Source organism: Amphiprion ocellaris, chromosome 3, assembly GCF_022539595.1.
Source record: "Amphiprion ocellaris isolate individual 3 ecotype Okinawa chromosome 3, ASM2253959v1, whole genome shotgun sequence".
Lineage (NCBI taxonomy): Eukaryota > Metazoa > Chordata > Actinopteri > Pomacentridae > Amphiprion > Amphiprion ocellaris.
In genome coordinates, this window is record NC_072768.1 from 21,326,192 (window position 1) to 21,347,867 (window position 21,676).

The 21,676-nt window shown below is 38.5% G+C and overlaps 2 protein-coding genes across 10 annotated transcripts in view; one reads left to right on the top strand and one right to left on the bottom strand.

Moving 5' to 3' along the window:
- Positions 1 to 6,233, bottom strand: part of LOC111577802 (transcription factor SOX-6-like) — a 108,758-nt gene extending 102,525 nt beyond the window's left edge. For 3 of the 9 annotated variants that reach the window (XM_055009125.1, XM_055009124.1, XM_035954641.2), the window contains exon 1: positions 5,882 to 6,232. In XM_055009125.1, coding sequence (XP_054865100.1) covers positions 5,882 to 5,901 — 20 coding nt within the window. In that variant the 5' untranslated portion in view covers positions 5,902 to 6,232. Of the gene's footprint in view, positions 1 to 4,406; positions 4,685 to 5,881 lie in introns of those variants that run through there. The other 6 variants (XM_035954642.2, XM_055009126.1, XM_055009127.1 and 3 more) reach the window with 5 other exon arrangements.
- Positions 6,234 to 7,934: 1,701 nt separating this feature from the next.
- c3h11orf58 (chromosome 3 C11orf58 homolog) lies at positions 7,935 to 13,594 on the top strand. The gene is made up of 5 exons (XM_023284264.3): positions 7,935 to 8,092; positions 9,945 to 10,028; positions 10,189 to 10,249; positions 10,464 to 10,573; positions 12,993 to 13,594. The coding sequence occupies exons 1-5, from the start codon at positions 8,039 to 8,041 to the stop codon at positions 13,215 to 13,217; spliced, it is 534 nt and encodes a 177-aa protein (XP_023140032.1). The 5' UTR covers positions 7,935 to 8,038; the 3' UTR covers positions 13,218 to 13,594.
- The last annotated feature ends 8,082 nt before the right edge of the window (positions 13,595 to 21,676 follow it).

Genomic DNA, 21,676 nt, shown 5'->3' on the forward strand with positions numbered 1-21,676 from the left:
AGAAGAAGAGAGGTTGAATTATGTCTTTACAATGAGTCGGCCTCCTCAAAGTGAAACAATAAAGTTACAGTGATGGGATTTACATAACCAAGCAGCAATGAATAATAACTTGTGAGACTAATCGCTTTTGCATGCAACTTAAGAGAATATAAAGAGTCTGTTTAAAATGTTACGTATTTCTGTGGAGGAAATAATTAGACAAGGTTCCCTATTCAGACTGAGGACAGTGTTGACATTTTGGAACTAGTTAAATCAGCATCTGACTGTGTTGCTTTTGCATGTTTGGAAGATTTCATAAAATCAGTCTTCCGCTTTTTTATTACTTTCAGTCTGAATCTCCAATCAAACAGTTTTAATAATGTTCTTAAGATATTTTTTTTGAAACTAATTTAAACTGTATTTTGGAACATTTCATCGTAGTGCTCAGACTGAGGTGAAAATCGTAATGTTTCAAAAACAGGAGGACATCAATGTGACCACGTACAAAATAAAGCATCTTCCACTTTGGTTCTTGTCATTTTTTCACAATGATAGTTGCTTCCCCAAAGGATGCATAAACAACTCTTCACCTGGCAAGAGCACTTTAGAATTAAAGGAAAATTCCACCCGGCCAGCTTTCTATGTGCGTGTACCATGAGTCGGATTCCTATAGTGCCTTCCAGGGCTTTTTCTTTATTGTAGTTCATTTAATAAATCCACAATGACTTTCAGCAACATAAAGAAATGTCAGCTTTTGGTTTTCGAGAGCGTGATGATGAATTTTTCCACTTGAGAAAAGGCAAGAGAGCAGAGAGCCCGCTGCTGCAGGTTGTCATGCCAAGGAGTTCAGAGAACAGAAAAAAGCAACGTTACGAATGACTTTCATTGCAAATAATCATAGCATAAGAATAAAAAAAATTAAGCGGTTTAGGTTTAATGTGGATTCAAGCCACCTCTTGTTATTTTTCTCTCCAGGCAGGATGCCAGGTTTGTGTCTGTGTTAACAGTGAAGCGGTCATTTGTCAAAGGCTCTTGTGTAAACCATACATTTATAAATCTTACTCAATCCTTTGCAGGTACATAATAGCCATTGTTCATGTAGCAGTCATCAGAAGACACACACCCTGATACACAAAGAAAGAAAAGAGAGAGAAAACAGTCGAAGAAGAGGATGAACTTAATGAACTTGAGCTGCTCTGTGCATCAAGATGCCAAAAATTTTTGAGTCGCTGTGAATCGGGGAAGACTCTACGACGCTGAACAAAGACTAAATACTGAATGTAAAGATGTGAAATGAAGAGGAAGGAGGAGAGTGTGTGTGTGTGTGTGTGTGTGTGTGTGTGTGTGTGTGTGTGTGTGTGTGTGTGTGAGGAGGGGATGCTGTTGTCATTAGGAGCTGGTGTGTCAAGCAAGCTCTCATTCTGAGCTTTGTAATTGGATGGTGGGGAGCAGGTGGTGGAGAATTTGCAGGAGAAAGGAAAGGTTACTCCAAGCACCAAAAAGAAGAAAAAAAAGAGGAGAGAGGAGAATGAAGATGGCGCCCCGTTATTTTCCGCTCTGAGGGAAAATGAAAACGCTGTTTCCAAGGTTATGTGGTGGAGAACCGTGGAGGGATGCACGGAGCAGGACGTCCACCCAGCAGGGCATACGCTCCCACAGAAACACATGCATGCAGGCTTCTGCTTGAATGTAGGCACTGTACAACACAAGCCGCCCAGTTCAGTCACTCAAGGCAAGGGCTCACCTAAAGACACACACACAAAGGCTTGTACAGTACACACGCCTAAAGCACAAGGGCATGCATGCATATGTGCGTGGCCCATTCACACACTCACACAGCACATGCAAAGACACAAAAAAGTCAGTGGAAATATACAGGGGCACAATTAGTCACACATTAGTCAGATTGATTTGTCGACATTCACAAAAACACAAAAGATGTCCACAAATACGCACGCACATACGAGCACACATAGATACTGTAAGCACAAACACACCTCAGCTTGCATTGTGGTTGAGAAACTTGTGGGCATCTGCCAGCATGCTTCAAGTGCTCATTCTCCGGGGCCCCAACCTTTCTTTTTCAGCAGCAACACTGCAATTTGGGTGTGCCGTTGGGCCAGAGATAAGTATAGGCTGACTAATATGCACTTAGGACCCAGGGAGAAATACTTAGGGCTAAATGTTTAATTTGTGTTTGTACAACACATGTCCAATTTGGGGGCTGGTGTCTTTTTCAAAGAGCCCGACAACAAATAATTAGGACTCTCCGGATTGGCCACAAGCTTAAAATGGTGGAGCGACGGTTTTCCGATGAAGGTGAATGGCATCCTCAAAAAGACAACATATGGAAGCGCTTAAATGTGCAACACCATGGTCAGATGGAAGATACATGTTTTGCTCAACATGCAGAGTAAATAAAATAACAGTGCTGCTAAGGGGGTTTGGTGCATCCTCAAAACTCCAGTCAAATCAGGCTTCTTTTTCACATCAGAGTACAGTGAGCATCTGAGAAATACCAAACTCAGTCTCAATATCCAGAACATTTCTCCTCTTTCGTCTTCTAAATCTCCTTCTCCAATGCTGTCAGATCCCTTAATATTTCCTGTTTGTCTGAGGAGTCCTTGTGCATCACTCCGCAGCAAAAGGCCTCTCAGAGTTCCATGAAGTATATGTGGCACATTAGGATAACATGTGAGCGATGGCTACGCTTCAAAGTATAAGAATCAGATCCTGAGGTTAGAACAGCATTGCTCTGCATTAACACCAGTGTTCATATTCTCAGAGCTTAACATTGAAAAAAAAGGCAAATTGAATTTGATATTTTCAGAGCAGAATTTAGTTGAAAATAAATGTCTTGTAATGATTTTTATTAACAGATAAACTTTGGTTTGATGCTGCAAAAAGGCACGAGAAGAATGAGGGATGGATGTAACCAGAAAATGTAATTTGCCTACATCATAGGAGACCATCCCAAAATTAAATAAAGCCATTATAAGTGAAGAGACAGGCCTCAAAATGAAGATGCTTTTTATTCTTAAGCAAGGAAATAAGTCTGTGATTTAAACGCACAAAATGGCATTTAAGCACATTCACAATGCAACTGATTTTAATTCATTTTATATCACAGGTGGCCATTAATTAGGATTTTTTTTTCCAGATGTGATGGACATTTTACGCACGGCTCAGAACAGATTTCATGTTGCTGACTGAGGAGTAATGGAGCTCTGTGACCGGCCGCTGTATTCAGGCTTGTCCGCCTGTTGTCAGCGCTGATTCCCACAGAAGAAGAAGAAGAGGAGGAGGAGGAGGAGGAGGAGGAGGAGGAGGAGGAGGAGGAGAAGAGGGGGGAAAAAAGAGAAAAGCTGCAGGTCTCCCTCAGACAGCGGGGAGAGCGCAGCCATGCAGCCCGGGACAATGTGCTGAATTGGCAGCCTATATATAAGTCTGCCATTTGGACACTCTAATGCCACTTTACCTTATGAGGGAACTTCAACCCGCAGCACCTGCTCCAAACAAAATGCCACAGGAGATCAACTTCAGCGACCCCCCTGCTCGGATTGTTTTTCAGACAGACACTCTCACTTACAAGACACAGAGTCGGGGAGAGGAGGAGGAGGAGGGGAAGTGGTCTATAAATTGTTCTGCCAGAGTCCAAACAATTAAACAACTTGTTGGAAATTGTGATTTACTGCGCAGGCCGGTGTGGGCATGCCCAAACTGGCAACCGGAGAATGTGTCAAGTCGGGCAGTTATAACTCTGAATAGAGGAGTGATTTGATGCGCAAACAAAAAAACGTGGATGCGTAAAACAATTAAAGCAGATGCTGGGAAACTGCGCATTCACAGTAAACTGACAAAGTGATTAAAATGTAGTGGTTTCAGTTATTTGCAAATCAGTGGAACACTTATCCGGACTTTGCGCTTCCTCTTCAGCGGTTTTTCAGACTCTTTTTTTTTTTGTCAAATATGTGTGATCTTTCTGAGTGTTTCTCTAAATGCTTCTTATCTGCAGCAGAGCAGAGGCTTATCTCTGAGGTGTAGCGTGGCCCTGAACACTGGGAACACCCTGAAATGACTTTATCGGTGCTCTCCAGGCCGCTGTCGGCCGCCTTGTCCTCCGGTACCCCCGGTCTCATCCTCACCGTGAACCCAGGACCAGTTTCCTTCCACACGGCAGGCAACAGCCAAAAAAAAAAAAAAAAACTCCGCTGCTTGTCCGAGCAGGAGGCTCCTCGCAGCGGATTAGAAACTGTCCCTGCCCCGCATGGCTCAAGTTCACACACCCGCAATTAACTTCACACATAAGCGGCGCTGTCACTGCAGCAGCCTGGAGCTGCCAGGTGAAATGAACACTTGTTTTATCGCCCTGCAACTTCACACAACACAGAAAGAGAATCGTGTAGGAGGGAAAAAAAGAAACTTACAGACTAATTCCTCAACCCTCTCGCCGTGCTGGGACACTGTCCTGTTTTCTCCCGGTATTGTCTCTCAATGGATCCGTGTTTAGGGCTCCGGGTCTATTTTAATTTATGACTCACGCATTCTTCTAGGGTCAGTCTCCGTGACCTCCAAGGGGGAAAGTTAACTTGGGCCCTAAAGACTCCTCTCTTTGCCCAGCTTTCCTCTGCTCTGCGCTCTATTTCTCTGTATTGTATTCCAGTACATGAGCAATGTTGGGGACCGGAGTTACGCTGCGGGCTGAAATGTGCACAGTGGAGGTGCAGACGGGGACGCGCATGAGGGCCACGGAGGTCCGGCAGAGCGCGACACCCTCCTGGACAGAAGGCTACCGCTGTGTGGCCGCACAGGAAACTACTAAGAGTCACAGCCCACAGACTCCACAGGGTTTAAGTGATGGGGTGACTTTAGGAGCCTTTTGAATCCTTGAAACGAAATTCCAAACTGATGCTTTTAAAATTCAAATTCAGAACTGTTGAAAAGTTTTTAATTTTTTTTACTGATTTTACTCAAAGCTGTTTTTGCGCACAATCTTCTCTAAACGACCCTTGATGAGTTCTGTATCTATGAAAACATTTTTAGATGTTCAAGAAGCGCTTACCCCACTTGCGTTATTAGTGCGTGACAGTGATGGAGTGGAGGGTGAAGTTGAGGCTCTGCTTTTATTGCACAAAATAACTTCGCATTTTATATGTGAAATTAACCTTGAATGCCTTTAATTTGGATGAAACAAACCACACAGAAGAAGGAGATGGAAACGCACTGAATGACACGTTTGGAAATCTGACTTCTGTTCTTGTTTGTGTGCTTTAATCAAGGAGGGCACATTTATTGTTAGGATTTAGATTTTTAGATTTTTGGGGGGGGGTGCAAAGTGGCGCAAAATCACAACTTTTTGTGAAGTTTTATTAAACATATCGCTCAGTTTGAGGCTGGTGTAACAACAATGAGGTTTTGGTGGGTTTACTCTAAACGTATTATAAGAGAAAATAACCATTATTTTTTAATAATTTCTAATTGCGTGATAGAGAACAGCTAATAAACAAATAACCACAACAGATAGTAAATTCATAATAAGGGTTATTATAAATAGTTGTTGCTTTATGATAAAGTTATTTTAAAGAAATTACAGCGGCTCGGTCTATTTTTATGTCGCTTATAATAGCCATAAATCACTCTATTTTTGTTATTCTTTCTGTTACACTTCGAACACAAAACTTTTCTAAAACAACGTGCTGTGAGTTTTTCGGGTCATGGAGGGTCTAATGACGGCCCAGCAGCAGGTTTAAAGAGTGATGCGGCCCGAATCTGCTGCTGTCATCGCTGTTTGTTGTGGAGCACCGACAAACCGAGTGCGCACAGACTTTTCAAAACAAGCAGCCCAGAGGACGCGCCGGTCCCGGAGCTGCTGTCCACACGGATGCAACAGGACTCCTCTTACCTGCATTCACTTACTCGCATGCGCTGCGTGCTTCTTGCAAGCTTGAAGACTGTTTGGGGCGATGATATGAGAGTTTCGGCGTTGAGAAGAAACAGGAGTCAGTTCAGACAGCTTTCAAATCCCGTGCGTAAAGTCACCATTGCTGGAGCGTGTCGGGGACTTTGGTAACTCCTCTGTTTGCGCTCCGCCGAGGATCGGAAAGTGAAAGAAAACACTTCGGCGTCGTTGTCAGAAGTGACACTGAGCTCGTGTAGCTGACATTTGGAGGGTTTTCAAAAAGTATTTTAGGTTATTTCCCGTCCGGCACTATGTGGAGGTTAAGTGAGAGTGCTGGGCACTGTCGGGTAAAGAGGCAGAGGCAGGATAACCCCTCCTCTCTCTCCCTCTCTCGCTCTCTCTCTCCCTCTCTCGAGGCTATTTATCTCTCTCTATCCGTCTGTGTCACTTTCTTTGTGTACATTGTTTAATTAAATATAAAACATCTTAAATGTTGCTGCTTTATCCGAACTTTTCTTCTCATTTGTCTTCTTTTTCTCTCCATGTGCGCGTGTGCAGGCGCGAACTAATCACCTGCTGATCAGGTCCAATAAAAAAAAAGAAAAGAAAAGATTGTACTTTAATTACCTTGATTTAACTTTTACTCTTTATTTTTTCTTTTTGGTTTCTGTGTCAGAAATCATCCAAAACTGTAAAACACATAAATAATGATGCGTGCAGATTCTTATTCCACACTGAATTAAAACAAATAAATACATTTTTAATGCGTCCTGGTGCAAAGATTTATCCAATTAACGTTGGTAGAGCTAATGTGTCCCATGTGTAGTCACGACATTTCTCATCAGTGGTCATTTGTAATTAAAATAATGCATTTTTTTTTACAACCAAACTGGTAGTGACATTTGAGATCAGGTCTGTGAATAGAAATATTTCGTCTTGTCTTCTCTGAAATTTCACCTCTGTTCATTTATTGAGATTCTGGAGTTAATCTTGAAGGGAAAAATAAGATTTTATTAAAATTACTCCAAGAAAATTATCGGTCACTGCATGACTAATAGACAAACCGCTTTGAGTGCAATAATGGGAACAAGTCCAAGGTTTCTAATATCTTGATGATTTTGTGCAGAAATGAAGTTTGAGCGTCCTGTCGGAGGTGTGAGCGCGTCTGAGCTCCGTTTCTATTACATTTACTCTGACGCCACCTTTTGGAGGTTTTGGTGCAGGTCATTCAGCAGAAAGTTCACTTTCCACTCAGCAAAGTCCCCACGAAGTGACGGCTTTTAAAAATAGAATAGTGAGAGTATAAAAGTCTAAGTGTCTTCATCTGTATTGTTAAACCTTGGACGCAGTTAGGAATCACTTCTGGTCACATGCTCTTGTTTTGAATGGACTATTTCACTAAATGCGACTTGACAAGTACATCCAGGTTAAAACTTGAATTTAATTATGCTTCCCATTGAAGCGGTGATTTTAAGTTATTGAGGCCACTAAAATATAATCCCTGAATCGCAGAATTAGAAGGCTAATTGTCATTATTATCAATTATCATTTTCTTCTAAATTTAACTTCTTCTTGTACATCTTTGTCCTAAGTTGCTGATGCTGGATCTGTATCGAAGAAGATCAACGTTGAAATCACAAATGATTAAATTGCTTTACCCCCTCTGAAATGCCTCCAGAAAGTGAAGTCAAAATTAGCCCAACAATGGTTAGAGCCACTCTACTAAATATCCCATCAATTCAACTCGTGTTTTAAGAAATATTAAAAAGGCCTCGGGTTGGAATTTTGCTCTGCCAATCAGACAGGTGTCTTTGGACAAACTCTGCACAGAATAGCCCTATAATATGTGGATCACATTGTGGAAATTGTCATATTTTTCCGGGCCTATTGGTGGTTCACGCCAAAACTGTGGCCGAAATGCATTTATCATATTATTTGATATGATAGACGGTGAGCGAGCTGCTGTACTCTGCTGAGTTTTCTGTTTTGTGTAACACGACCCTCCGCAGAGCGGCAGCACTGAGTTTACATAACTTACCTCAAAACCAGCGAAGAAGAACACTGCGGAAGTGGCGACACGGAGGACTGTTGACAAATCCAGCTAGCCTTAGCTAGGTGGCATGGTAGTTTGTCGACGCTTTATTAAAGCTGTCGTCCAGAATGAGTTCTCCAGAGGACAGGCATGGAAAAAAACGACCCGCATCTCCCAGTCAAGTGAGTAAAATTATAAGAAGTGAAATTAATGCATAGGGGAAAGCTACGAAATACTAAGATATGGTTAGCATCGTGTTAGCCAGTGTGCTAACGATATGATACAACTGCTTTAATATGAAACCTGAGCACGTTGCGGTGTCAACAAAGTTTAACCACCTTTTTAGGTTGACCTGTGACTGTTTTGCTTAAAATATACAACATATTGAATTGTGTAACATCAAACTGATTTAAGATAAATTGGCTCGGTGATAAATTACTGCACGTGTGACCGAAGTTTGATTAAATAGAAGTTTGAGTGGAGGTCAGTGATTACTCACCACATCACACATTATCTTCCTTTTCAATACTACTGACGTTGCTTTTTACATTTTAACTACATAGCAACTAACATACACATATATAACAAGTAGATTGAGGACACACGTGCTGTTATAATGATAAGTCATATTTTTCAAAACTTCTCTGTCTCTGGGGCTGTAGCCAATGATTTTTTTTTTTTTTTACTGATTAATCTGCCAATTATCTTTATGACTAAAGAACATCACAGCACCCCAGCATTGAAAATTATGTCCTAAAATGTTCAAACAACAGTCCAAATCCCCAAAGAATGAGATATAAGCCCACTAACAACTATTTTACTATTGATTAATCAACTATTTCATTGATTAGTTCATTCATCCAAACTATTAATTTTCATTTAAAAAATGCAAAAACAATTTAAACTCCAAATTCAGGCACAAGAATATCTCATTAAAAAGACAGCTTATCATTTAAGTGAGTGGTACAAGTTTCTATCAAACCCATTCATTAAGTGACAAAATTCGGTCTCTGTAAACAACGGGTAACATATTCTGTACACGATGGATATTTTAAAAGCATGAAGCAGCAATAGTAACTCCTTTTCTCCTTATTTGTGGAACTGTTCTCTGACTTTGGTAGTAGCTTGGAGTTTGTGACTACAGCCAAAATCACAGTTCATCTGTTGTCTTAAACTTGTGTCTATAGTGAGTTTGTCAGACAATTTTGTGCTTACAAAATCAGGATTTTAGTGGGTCAGAGCAATATCTTGGTTAACATGTAGCAACATTTCAGTCTTAATTTTGTAGTTTACTTGTTCCATTGCCTGACATAAGAAACAGAAAAATATGTTAATGAAGGCAGCTTTGTTGAGAATTCAGCTGTATTAAAATGCAGTATATGTGAGCACTGGGAGCAGGAGAGAAGTAAACAGATGTACAGTATCACTGCCAGTGTGTTTCTCTTCAGGTGTTTGTTCATTGGGCTGTGCCTCTGTGTAATGCTACTGAAACTTTGCGCAGTTTAAAAACATACCCTATTGTTTTGTGATAATTTGAAGTACTCGCATACTGTCGAAGCCTTGGGTGTTTGAAAACTTTTACACTGAACCGAGTTGAAATGGTGCTAAAAACCACAGATGTCATGACGCAACAATTGTAAGGCGATAGTGAACAGAAGCATTTTTTATAATGAGTAGAAGTTTTAAAAAATAAGGATTGGTTAAAAATGTTGATGTTGACCAACAAAAGCAGCTGTTGTTCATATTTGAGAGCCTTAAGTCATCAACAGTCTCGACATTTTCTCTTTGAAATTGGTTTAAGGCATTATTCAGTTACTTAAATAGGTGTGGATTAATTTTCTGTTGATCAGCTGATCAGTGATTGAGAACTCATTGCTGCTCTAAACTTGAGCCATCATCAGATGTAAGGATAGCTAGCCTTGTTAGCTAGGAACATCATTTACTTCTTTGTTAAGTAAAAAAAAAAAATGGAATAATGGGATGGCATGAACATTACGTTTCCATTCACATAATGCCAATGTTTTACATTGACAGGATGGTTCTACCCAGTGGGCAGCTGCTGATTTGGGAAGTGATGAGAGGAAGCAAAAGTTTTTACGGTTGATGGGCGCTGGCAAGGTTAGTTTGATGTATTGTAGATCACCATATTTTAATTGCACTTTATTGTCAACCTATTGTTTATAGTAAAAAAGGAATTTTTAAAAAATGCCTGTTTTAGGTTTTTGTTGCCAGAAATTGTGACAATTTAGTAAAAAAGGGATTGTTTGTATTTTTCCAGAAAGAACGCACTGGGCGCCTGGTCATTGGTGACCATAAGTCAACATCCCACTTCCGTAGTGGTAAGCTTTTTTAATTAGCTTTTGTTAAATGGGGTGTTTGTTTTGCAAGACATGTCCAAGCTAATGTCCCATGCCACTTACCCATGCTGTCATCCTTATGCCCAGTGCAATTAACCCGGCTTCCCTACTACACATCTGCCACACAGATCTATCCATGCATGGATAGACCTGTAATGGCTGGGTGTGCCTGCTGTGACTGGTGTCTCCTCTGCAGGTCAGGAAGATAAGAAGATCAGTGAGCAGCTGGAGATACAGTACCAGCAGGGCATGGATGGGAAGCTGTCTGGCCGCAACCGGAGACACTGTGGTCTGGGATTCAGTGAGGTGAGGGTTCATCTCAGGCCAGAAGAGAGATGTGGTACATCCAGGGAGAATTGCTTTTACACAGAAACGTACTATTACTTACCAAATCTTTTGAATACTGTAAAAATGACACCGGAAACACACAACATTAAAACTACTGGGGGATGCACAGACTGTTTACTGTAAATATATATATTGTGTCTAGTGAAGCACTGTTGATGCAGCAATCATTGCTAAGTGTTCAAAAGTTTTAGCAACACAAGACAGAATCATCCATCTAGTGAGAAGGTCAAAGAACATTTTCCTCTGCATCTAGCAACACTTACTAAGTCATAGTTCCTACCTAAACACAATATGGTGACCTATGATGCTGCAGGTTTTCTCTTATAGTGGTCAGATTCCTGACAGATGACACTTTGAGGCCATTGAGTTGAACATTCCAAAACAAACTTGGAAAAACTAACAGTTTAAGTGACTTCTTGCAGTTATAAGCACCAGGTAGCAGTCCTTCTCATCTAAACTTTAAGAGATAATGTGCTAAATTGTGTTTTACAATTTTATTATATTTCTAGTAGGGTTGGGACTTTAAAGCGTTAATTTCGTGTAATTAATTAAAGAAAAAATAACACGTTCAAAAAATAATGCATTTAATCACACCTTTCTCAGTTCCCTAATTTCTGGCACACAGGTAACACTGAACACTGTAGCCTGGCAGGTGGCGCTAATAAACCTAACGTCTGTTTGTGAGCCATGAAGAAGATGCACAGGATGCACTGAGTGAATCAGCGCGGAAAAATCGGACCAACATGGCACCTCGGTCACAAACTTTCTCTTTTATTACGAAAAGTGTTCAGCAAAAAGTATTTCTGAAAGCATTTGAGACGAGAAATAAGCTGCTGAATCTGTCCTTGGTTTAGTTCAACAACGTCTAGATTAGACGTTTGACGAAAGTGTCGCGATGCGTCGGACATCTGTTCCCCGTGCTGCATTTGCATAAATGAAACTACTTTATGCAAATGAGCTCCAGGATGATGCATCATACCTTAGCTATGACAGTCCTGGCACCAGCAAATAGCCAGCCACTTTTCAAGACATTGAAAATGCTTGAGCTCACAAAAAGTCTTAAAATGTTGAATCTCATCGCTATAATTGCACTTTGAGTTTGCAAAAGTCTGAGAATGTAGTAGACAGATGAAAAATGCACAGATAAATATGAATGAAATATAAACATTTTTGTTGTTTAAGTTCATGTATACGTCTATTCATCGCTTCAGTCGTCAACCAACATTTTTTGAACTGAAAAACTTATACTTGCTATTTGACAAAAATCTGATTAATCATGATTAATTACTTACAAAGCCTGTAATTACCATAATTAGATAATTTTTTTAATGGCATCCCACCACTAATTTCTTGTGTATAATGTTAGATGGTCATATTAAATGTGGCGAAAGTTTCAAATCATAAAGTGTAAGTGAAAGTAATTCTTGTGAGCCAAAAGCTCAGGCTTCAGAGTCCTCTGAACACTGTCCTGCCAAAGGTTTTTTTCCGTTTTTGTGCTGAGCTGACATCTGTTTTCATGGATTTCTTTCCATGGTCACCTGCTCCAGGCGAAGCATGACCATGAAGTCAAATTAGGGGTTTCTTAGTTCCCCTTAAGCTACTTTCCTTATAATGGCTTATGCCCAGTTACTTTTAATGGGAAACCATATTTGTAATTATTGCCACATTGCTTTCCTGATAATCACTTATAAGAACTGCAACACATAAACCTTAGAATGCATTTCAGAAAACTAAACACATTAGCAGATAGGGTGCAGCTACAAAGTGAGTAATAAATGCTTGAGGTCTTCTCAAAGACAGTGAAGAACACAGAAAAGTCAAAGCTAGGGGAGAACTTATCTTTATATGTTGCTTGTCCATGTGTAGACTGGAATCTAGAACTGTTTAATACTTAGGGATGAACTGAGAGGTCAAAAGTGTTCATATCTGTTTGACAGGAATGTGATGAATGTAGCTAAAGGATTGCATCCATCTTTCTTTAGAACTTCTTAGTTTTCTCTGACTCACCCCAAAGTAGCATCAGTTAGAGAGACAATCCTATCTTTTGTTATCTTTAATGTGTCAAAACTGTGCAGTGCAGAGCAGAGTGTAGCTGGCACACAGTCATTGTTGTGAGAAATACAGCCAATATCAAAGTTTTCCAACATGACATTTCTCTTTCTTACAACGTAATAGTTGTTCCTCGAGGAAGTACCTGTAAAATCAAGATTGCTACCAAAATGTAATAGATTGTGTCTTGGCTGAAGGCTTAAAATTCCACAAATCCCATCTGTTTACAGTCTGGGTTTCTAGAGTGTTCTGTTGTCAGACAGACCATCTCATTGTGGACAAGAGAAAAAAATAAAACCTAAGTAAAACATGTTTCTGTCCTCTACAGCCTGACCCACAGCCAGAGTTGTTCCCCCCACCACCAGTGGACAGTCACACAAAAGAAGCTGAGCCTGAGAAGTCCGTCAGTGAAGAAGAACCCACAGAAGATCAGGACAAAGGCTGCGATCCCAACTCGAAGGAAAAAACATCAGAGCAGGCCAAGCCCAGCTCAGACAGTAGGAGCGAGGAAAGGAAACACGACTATAAAATGGCTTTTGTGAAATCAGCGTAGTGCTGCGAGGGAGAGAGATTAGTTTTTGTAATCTCAGATTTGTACATTTTGATGTTTTTTGTTTAACAGTAGACCCATTACTTTAGTCCTTTTACTGTGTAGAAATAGATCCTCTGCACCAGTGCTCATTGTTTAGCTACATCCGGATGTGCATGTCGTCAGAGATTTAGGTCTGCAGGAGAAAAAATCAGCTTTCGGCGGATAGGATGGCGAATGGTCCAGTTTTTATTACGTTTGAACATTTTAACAGTAACTGCACTGGCTACGAATTATGTCGGATCAAACTGGATTACTCGCCATTCAGCATGATTGGTGTGCACATTGTGAATTTTGTGATTCCTTGTTTAAAAAACAATAAAAGGAAGTGTCAGTTGTAACATCTGTTGCAGGTAATATTGGAAGAAGAGCTGCCCTCAAACAAAAGAGGTATAAGGCTTTGCATTATGTGTCCCCGTGGACTAAACATGAGGTCAGTGTGCGTTTGTTCTGTGCAGGGACGCCCTTTCAAACAGAAAGCAAATGGAGACGCCTTGGCCGGAATTTATTCAAACATTTACAGTGTTTAAAGTCGACCTTTTCACAGCTAATAAGCCTGGAGACCGTTTAACCCTTGTGTTGTCATGCAGGTCAAAATTGACCCAGTTTAAAGTTTGAAAATGTGGGGGGAAAAAAAAAATTCACAGTGAAACTTTATGTCCACATTTTCAACATTTTTGGGAAATCTTTGAACATTTTTTGGTGGAAAAAAAAAGTTAAAAATGTTTCTAATGAACATTCAGTAAAAAATCCAGCGAATTTCACTGGATTTTGGTTGATTTTTATGTGAATATTCTTAAAGAAAATATTAGAAGTTTTATTGATATATGTAATCACTTTAGATATTTCTAGGATTTTTTTTGAAGATTTTTAGTCATTTTTTGAAAATATTTACAAGAATTTTCTTGACAAATTTGGGGGATTTTTTTAAGAGTAACTTTTAAGGAATTATTGGAATTTTCTTCCTGAAGGTTTTGCAAATTTTCATAAATTTGGGGAATGTTTTTTGCTGAATTTTTGGATTTTTTTTCAAACAAGGAAACAATATTTTTTGGTGCCCGTAAATGAGGACAACAGGAGGGTTAGTAAATGGTTCAGGAGTTTGTGATTCTGGAACAGTGAAGGTTTTTGCAATAAAACTGAAGTAGTGTGTGTATGCAGAATCATTTAAATCATAGCTATTGATTTTTTTTCCACCGAGGGGAATGTAAAAATAATCCCAAGGCTTGGAAACTCCCATCGGAGATGATCACTAGTGAGGTTAATTAGATTTTTGTCAAGAAGATATTTTGCTTATCAATCCTACATTAGCCGTGCAGCTGCCAGGATGACATTGTTAGTTTAACCCTCGTGTTGTCTTAACATCCTGTACACTCCCCTTGTCCGCAGGGTCAAAAATGACCCACCTCCACTGAGCCTCTAAAATAGGGCAGCTTAATTGAATGCTCAACCAAAAATCTTATTTTACATGAAAAACCAACCTGTCGTGCATCACACACTTTGTGAATGTCTGGGTTCTTCCCTCTTCAGAGGGCAGAAAGACTGTCAGTGAACACCACTTGTTTTTAATACGTCACACATAACTGTCTTCTTTACTAAAGCAGAAGTTTATAATCACTATCATTGCTGCTAAAGGTTTTGCATAGGTGTAAACATTATTTGTTTAGCAACTAAGAAAGTACCAGATATGTGCAGAAAGTAGATTGAAATGCATTTTTGAATTTTAAACAACAGTGTACTGTTTACTGTACAATGAAATGGAAAACGACAAAACTCAACTGCAAAATACTAGTCTTCTCATATCTTTTGAATCATTGCTCCCACCCACAAAGTGCATAAACTACAACATCAAGGAGAACAAAATAAAAGATGCAAAACAAAAACATGAACATATTAAATTAAGAGGAAGTCAGGTATAAAAGCACACACAAGTGTTGACCAATGTTCCCTGTAATTTTTCCTGAGTCTGAGCAAACACACAAACTCCCTGAGCGTCCCTTGGACCACTGTGAGCAACATCAGACGTGTGCACTGTGGTCACACCAGCATCACATCCATTCAAGTTACATGGTTTATTAAAAGAATCAAATTACAGCATTTACATTTCTGTTAAAACACTTTGTCAACAGGAGCCAGTTGAAGGCTGCAGTGATTTTAGTGACACTACAATGTATGAGTGAATTATTGAATATTTGTCTCTCTTTACTGTTGCAGCGGTTTTGCAATTTGCAGACGGACCCTGTTCACTCCATAGACACCAATGTTATTCCTGTAGCTTGAAAGACAGCTACTTTTGATAAAACTGGGCTTGTAGCACATTGTCTGCCTTGCAACAATGGGAAAGAGGCACCGTTTATGTTTTGACAACCTATATCTAACGAGTTATTGATGCTGGAAGTCCGAATCTGTGAATATCTTTCCAACTTTACTGAACTTGGGGCCACTACCACCTAAGGAGTGATATATTTAATTTTGAAAAAAGCATTTAGCCATACTTAAAGCTTTAAGTGCTTTATTAACACGGAACTAAAAATTTTGTATTATTTTATTATCACAGGTTCTGTCTGAAAAGAGGTGGCATCACTTTAAACAGTGAAATCAAACTAACAAAATGTAATGACCAACCAGTGAGCAATACTGGATTCTGCAAAAACATAAGCAACTTTTTAAAAAAAAAAAAAAAAAATCTAAATCTTATCTTAACACAGTTAAGGTATTAACTTATTTTTGTGTGTATGCATGTATTTATTGATTTATTTAGTACTGTTAACATAGCAGAGTTCTGAGTGAATTTTTCTTAAGATAGGCAAAGGCCATTTATTGATTACATATAGGCTATTAAATGTTTATTAAAAACTAAAAAGCATTTAAAAAAACAACTTAGGCATTTATTGAGTCACTAAAATACTGTAGAGTACAGACCACATCAGCATGATTATAAGCATCCTCTGGTAAATGAACAACCAGATACTGATGTCTCTCACCATATGGACTTCAGGAGATGACTGGGGGATGATAAACTGTGACCTACTGGTTGGGTTCTCTCTGTTCTCATGTTTCTTACATGTTTGTCCCCTGACAGCCGGGTCCTAATGTTTTTTGAGCAACACACCATACTATGACGTTTTTACAATGATGGTTCTACTATGAAACTAGTTTGACATGTTCAGGTGTTCTTTGTGTGAAAACTCAGAGATTTCAGGTATCAGAAGGTGGTTTTCAACTTTCTTTGTTAACTTTCTGCTTCAACTTTAAATTAAATTTCCTTCACTAAGCCAGCCCTCTGGACTTCCAGTAAGCTGTGTTCCTATTGGCTGTCCAGGTGGCTGCTTGGTGTTATCAGGAACACCTGAGCAGCTCAGTGTCTTCCTGCTTTATTTAGCTGCAGACAAACATTTCCTCTGCTTCTGTTCACCACTGAACCGGGTTTGGCTCCATTGCTTTAGTTTGTTGTTTAGGTGTTGGCTTGAAGCTTCCAGCAGTAAAATCGTCTTTAATGTGTTTCTTGGTGTGTTTTAGGGCTTTGTACTGGATAGTTGTCTTGGTAAATGTGGTTCTTTAGCCACAGTTAGGACATGGTGCTAATGTGTGCAGTGATCAGTGGATTTGGTGCAGCTGAGTTGTGTCTTTATCTTGGCTGTAGTGAGTCTTCAGAGGTTTCTGGTCAGACACATTCTGTATTCTTGTTTGTGAAGCAACGTTGGTTGTCCAGAAGGTAAGAGTTCCTGTCCTGATTCTCTGTTCTCAGAGGTTCTCTGGTAGGCTGCAGGAGACTTTAGCGTTTGGGTTGTGCTAGTTTGGTTTTTGTACGGTTTCATTTGGACGACTATCTTGAGGTCCCTCCATGTGGTTTAGTGAGGTTTTCTGGAACAGTTCTACAAAGCAACCTGCAGCAGAAGAGACTTTGAGAGTTTTTAGGAAGTTCTGGAGACCAGACTTTAGAGCAGCAGAAACATTTGTCAACAGTTTGAGCAGGAGAAGGTGAGCTTCAGAGTAGAAATGAGACGGAAACCTACTTGACCCATGTGGTGAGGTCCTGTACCAAGAGTTTGAGCAGGTTGTGAAGAGTCTGTAGTTCTTTGGTCTAAAAGCACAAGAAGAGTCGACTCATTAAAGGAGAAAACAGGAGATATTGTTGGTTCTTCTGTCGCTCTACAGTTTCCTTAGACTGAATATCAAGTTTATATTTTAAATGATTTCCCATGTGAGCCCAAGAAGACTTCAATAAACTCCCTCCATGCCCTGGACACAACATATTATATTACCATGTTAAATGTTTTTTTTTTTTAAATGTTTTTGAGTTTCAATCATAGTTTTAGCGTAGTTTTTTTTCGCCTTGCTTGTTTATTTTTGTCATCTGTGTAAAAGGTGCTAAACAAATAAAGTTGAATTGATAAACTGAATAATTGACTAACTCATGATTGTGACAACAGAAGTATTTTCATTGTGATTTAAGGGTTTATTTCATTTTTAAGGTTGGGGTTAAAATCTTGACAGAAAAAGAAGATTAAAGAAATAAACTACATAACAAAAAGCAATTAAATCAAAGGAGAAAAAAAATACAATAAAACTTTTAAAAAGTTTTATTATTAAAAAGATTTAAGAAATGTAAGATGTAATTTTCTAATTAAACATTTAATTTTTTAATTAAATGTTTTGTCTTTTTAAAGGTTTAATAATCTAATTAAATGTTTTGCATTTTTTAGAATGTTTAATATTCTTCTTGTTTAATTGTATTTTTTAAATGTTTAATTATGGAAAATATTTTATCTGTATTTTTTAATATTTGTATTTTAAAAATTTTGTTTAATTTCATAATGACATGTATTGTATCTTGCTGAATTATCTAATGCAATATTTTGTCTGTTTAATATAATTTAATTGTATTTAATGTTTAACTCTATTAAACAGACAAAATATTGCATTAGATAATTCAACAAGATACAATACATGTCATTATGAAATTAAACAAAATTTTTAAAATACAAATATTAAAAAGTACAGATAAAATATTTTCCATAATTAAACATTTAAAAAATACAATTAAACAAGAAGAATATTAAACATTTTAAAAAATGCAAAACATTAATTAGATTATTAAACCTTTAAAAAGACAAAACATTTAATTAAAAAATTAAATGTTTAATTAGAAAATTACATCTTAAAGACAATAAAACTTCAAATAGGAATTAAACAGAAAATACAATGAAGCATTTAAAAAGAAAATTAAACATTAAAAGGTGGTAAAACATTTAAAAAGAAAAACCTTAAAGATTTAATCGAAACATTAAATATTGGGAAATAAAAAGAAACTCAAACAAGCCGATAAAACATTTGAAAAAACAATTAAACATTAAAAAGACAAAACATTTGGAAATCAAATCAGACATTAGAAAAGAATAAAAGGTGAGAAAAGAGCAAAACTAAACGTTTAAGAAGAATCAAACTAAAGACAAAACATTTGAAAAGACACCAGTTAGACTTTAGAAGATCAAATTAAACAGAAGAGACAATAAAACAATCAAAAAGAGCAAAAACAGATAAAAGACAAAGCGTTTTCTAGTCTGAAATGAAAACATCAAGTTGTTTCTTCAAACATTTCCTCTTTCTATGTTCTTGGTTTGACTGTGGATAGATTTACTAAGAACTCATTTCAGAAAACTGCTTTCCAGATAAAGTCTACTAGTAGTTGAAGGCATTTATCAAACTAATGTTACCTTCTGATCTCCACAAACTTTACTGTTCAGTAAAGAGAATCAAAGTTTGTTGAGGATTTCTAAAAAACCCACAGGTGAAGGTCTGAGAAGAACTCAGATGGATGGTCTAAATGTGAAATCAAGACTCATGGTCACAAGTTTTAAGGCTTCTGTTAACCATAAAGTTCAAACTAACAGAGAAGTACTGAGAAACTTGTAAAACTTCAGTCCTCAGACTGTCTGAAGGTTCAAACTAACAGAGAACTACTCAGGAACTTAGAAGATATCAGTCCTTGGACTGTCTGAAAGTTCAATCTAACAGAGAACTACTGTGGGACTTAGAAAATTTCAGCCCTCAGACTGTGTGAAAGCTCAGGTCCTGAGGACTCGGGAGGTCTGGAGGCTTGGAAAGTCTTGGAACTGAGGGTTCAACCCTCCAGCACAAAGGCTGAAGCCCAACCTCCTGAAAAAAACGGTCGAGTCGAGACTCGAGTAAAAAAAAACTCGAAATTGGCAAAAAATAGATGATAAATGCGCAAAAAAAAGAAGAATTTGTATCTGAGTGAGTAGCTCAGGGGATAAGAAGAGTGACTACCAACTGGAAGGTCGCAGGTTCAAGACCCACCACAGGCATTTTTCTTTGTTTGTCTTTGTCAGAATTTTGATAAAATTTAGGAAGGGTCTGGTCTTGAACCAGCGACCTGCAGCTCCATAGGCAAATCCTTAACTCACTGAGCTACAGATCAGATGAAAAGAAATAAATTCGTCGTCCCTTTGGCATCGTAGTCCTGAAGTGACCACATGGGTGGAACCAAGGCGGAGTCTGGGTGGAGTCAGGGCGGAGAGTAGGCGGGGGAAGTGGGTGGCGGCCTCCCGCCTCTACTCCCCCACCTCCCCCCACCGCCCACCACACCTTCCCCCGCCCGACGAGTTCTTCGAGTCTCCACGAGTTCTTCGAGTCTCCATGGGTTTTCCCGAGTTTCTGGAGTTTCCACGAGGTCAGAGGCAGAACAAGTTGTCATGAAGAGGTGTTGAAGTCGGTCAGGATGGACTGACTTTTTACAGCGACTAGAAGGAAGACCACTAGAAGAGCAGGTCTTTAACCACCATCCATAAAATCCATGGAGTCGGCTCCAGAGAAATGAAGGGAGGTCAACTTTTATCAACCTCCATCCAGATGTTCAACTTGAGATCTTTACTTTTACATTTTTAGCACCACAAACCTTTAGTATCACACTTTATTATCATTTATTAGGACTTTAATGGAATCAACCAGCAGATTTACTTTTTGTTGACAAACTTTATTCTTGTCATCGTGGGACTGCAGTATTTAAAACTGTTCCTTCTATTTGACCTCATGTTTATTAGTTTTAGTGGAGAAAGTTAGTTTAGTTGTCAATTAGTCTCTTTAAAACCAAGTAATAAATTGGATTAGTCAAGAGGTTTAAATTTCTTACTTTGTCATATTTTAAATATGACAAAAAATATAAAGTGTCTTGAGACAATTTGACCTGTATTTGGCGTTATATAAATAAAATTGAATTCAAATTGTATGTATCTTGTAATGTTGGAGTAATTCAGCCATATATGTTGGAAAACACATTTTCTTTCTCAATTAATCTGTTGATTGTTTTCTCCAGTAATTCATTTCTTGTTTTGGTTTATAAAATGTCAAACCCAAATATCTTCAGTTTACTGTCATAAAAAAACAAAAAGATTTACATTCATGATGCAGGAATCAGGCAGTTTTTCACTTTTTATCTTAGTTTAGTCAGAAAGATAGTTGATAACGTGTGAATTGTTGCAGCTTGTGAGCCATAAAAGGTTTTAATCTTTGGGGCCGAGTGTCAGAAAACATTTAGAATCCAACATCAACAAAACACTCAACAAAGATTTGAACATCATTGAAGGGAAATCCAACTTTTGCATGACAATGTCTAATTAAAGGACATTTATTTCCAACGTAAATGTGTGATATTCATCCTCTGGAGCTTTCTCTTCACATCGTCTTCCACCTGGACTGGTTTGGTCGGGACCATGTGCAACAAACATTTGAAAAACTGCACTTTAACATTAATGAATGACACTGAAGTTTAATCTTTACATAAATGAGACTGAGTCTGGATGTGCTGCTCTGTCATTAACTCCTAAGTTTAGGGAAAGTTCAAACAAAAGAGGACAGTTCAGATAAGACTTGAGAATGAGCTTATTTGGAACAAACATCTCAGACTTTCTGAGCTTCAGCACCTCTAGCAAGATATTTTAACAACAAGCAACTCAAGAGATCCAGAAGTTGGAGAGAGTTAGCTTTAGCTGAGCCAAAGAACATGTGGGACGCTAACCTAGCAAACATTTCAGACTTTTCTCTGTGAATTCAGAGAAATAATTTCGTATTTAATGACAGAGCTACACATCTGAACTCAGTCTCATTAAAACAGACTCTAATTCAGTGTCATCCATCCATATTAAAGTGCAGTTACCCAAAATGTTTGTTGCATGAGCTCCAACAAAAGCTGTCCAGGTAGAAGGCCACTTTGACAAACAGGAAGTGGACGATTCCAAGCAGCTTTATAGAAGGGGGAACCGGACTGTACTAAGTGTGGTCGAGTATAGAGGGGTGTTTTGTGGGTTTTTAAGGCTGATAATGATTATTAGTGAGACATTTGGAGTAGATATTCATTTTCAGTAAATGAAAGTATTTAAAATCTTGAGTTAAACTTAGAAGAA

Excerpts from the sequence above, each read along its gene's own strand:
- c3h11orf58 (XM_023284264.3), top strand. The coding sequence starts at position 8,039 with ATGAGTTCTCCAGAGGACAGGCATGGAAAAAAACGACCCGCATCTCCC. Across the intron at positions 10,250-10,463 it reads AACATCCCACTTCCGTAGTG|GTCAGGAAGATAAGAAGATC; the intron begins GTAAGCTTTTTT and ends TCTCCTCTGCAG. Across the intron at positions 10,574-12,992 it reads GTGGTCTGGGATTCAGTGAG|CCTGACCCACAGCCAGAGTT; the intron begins GTGAGGGTTCAT and ends TGTCCTCTACAG.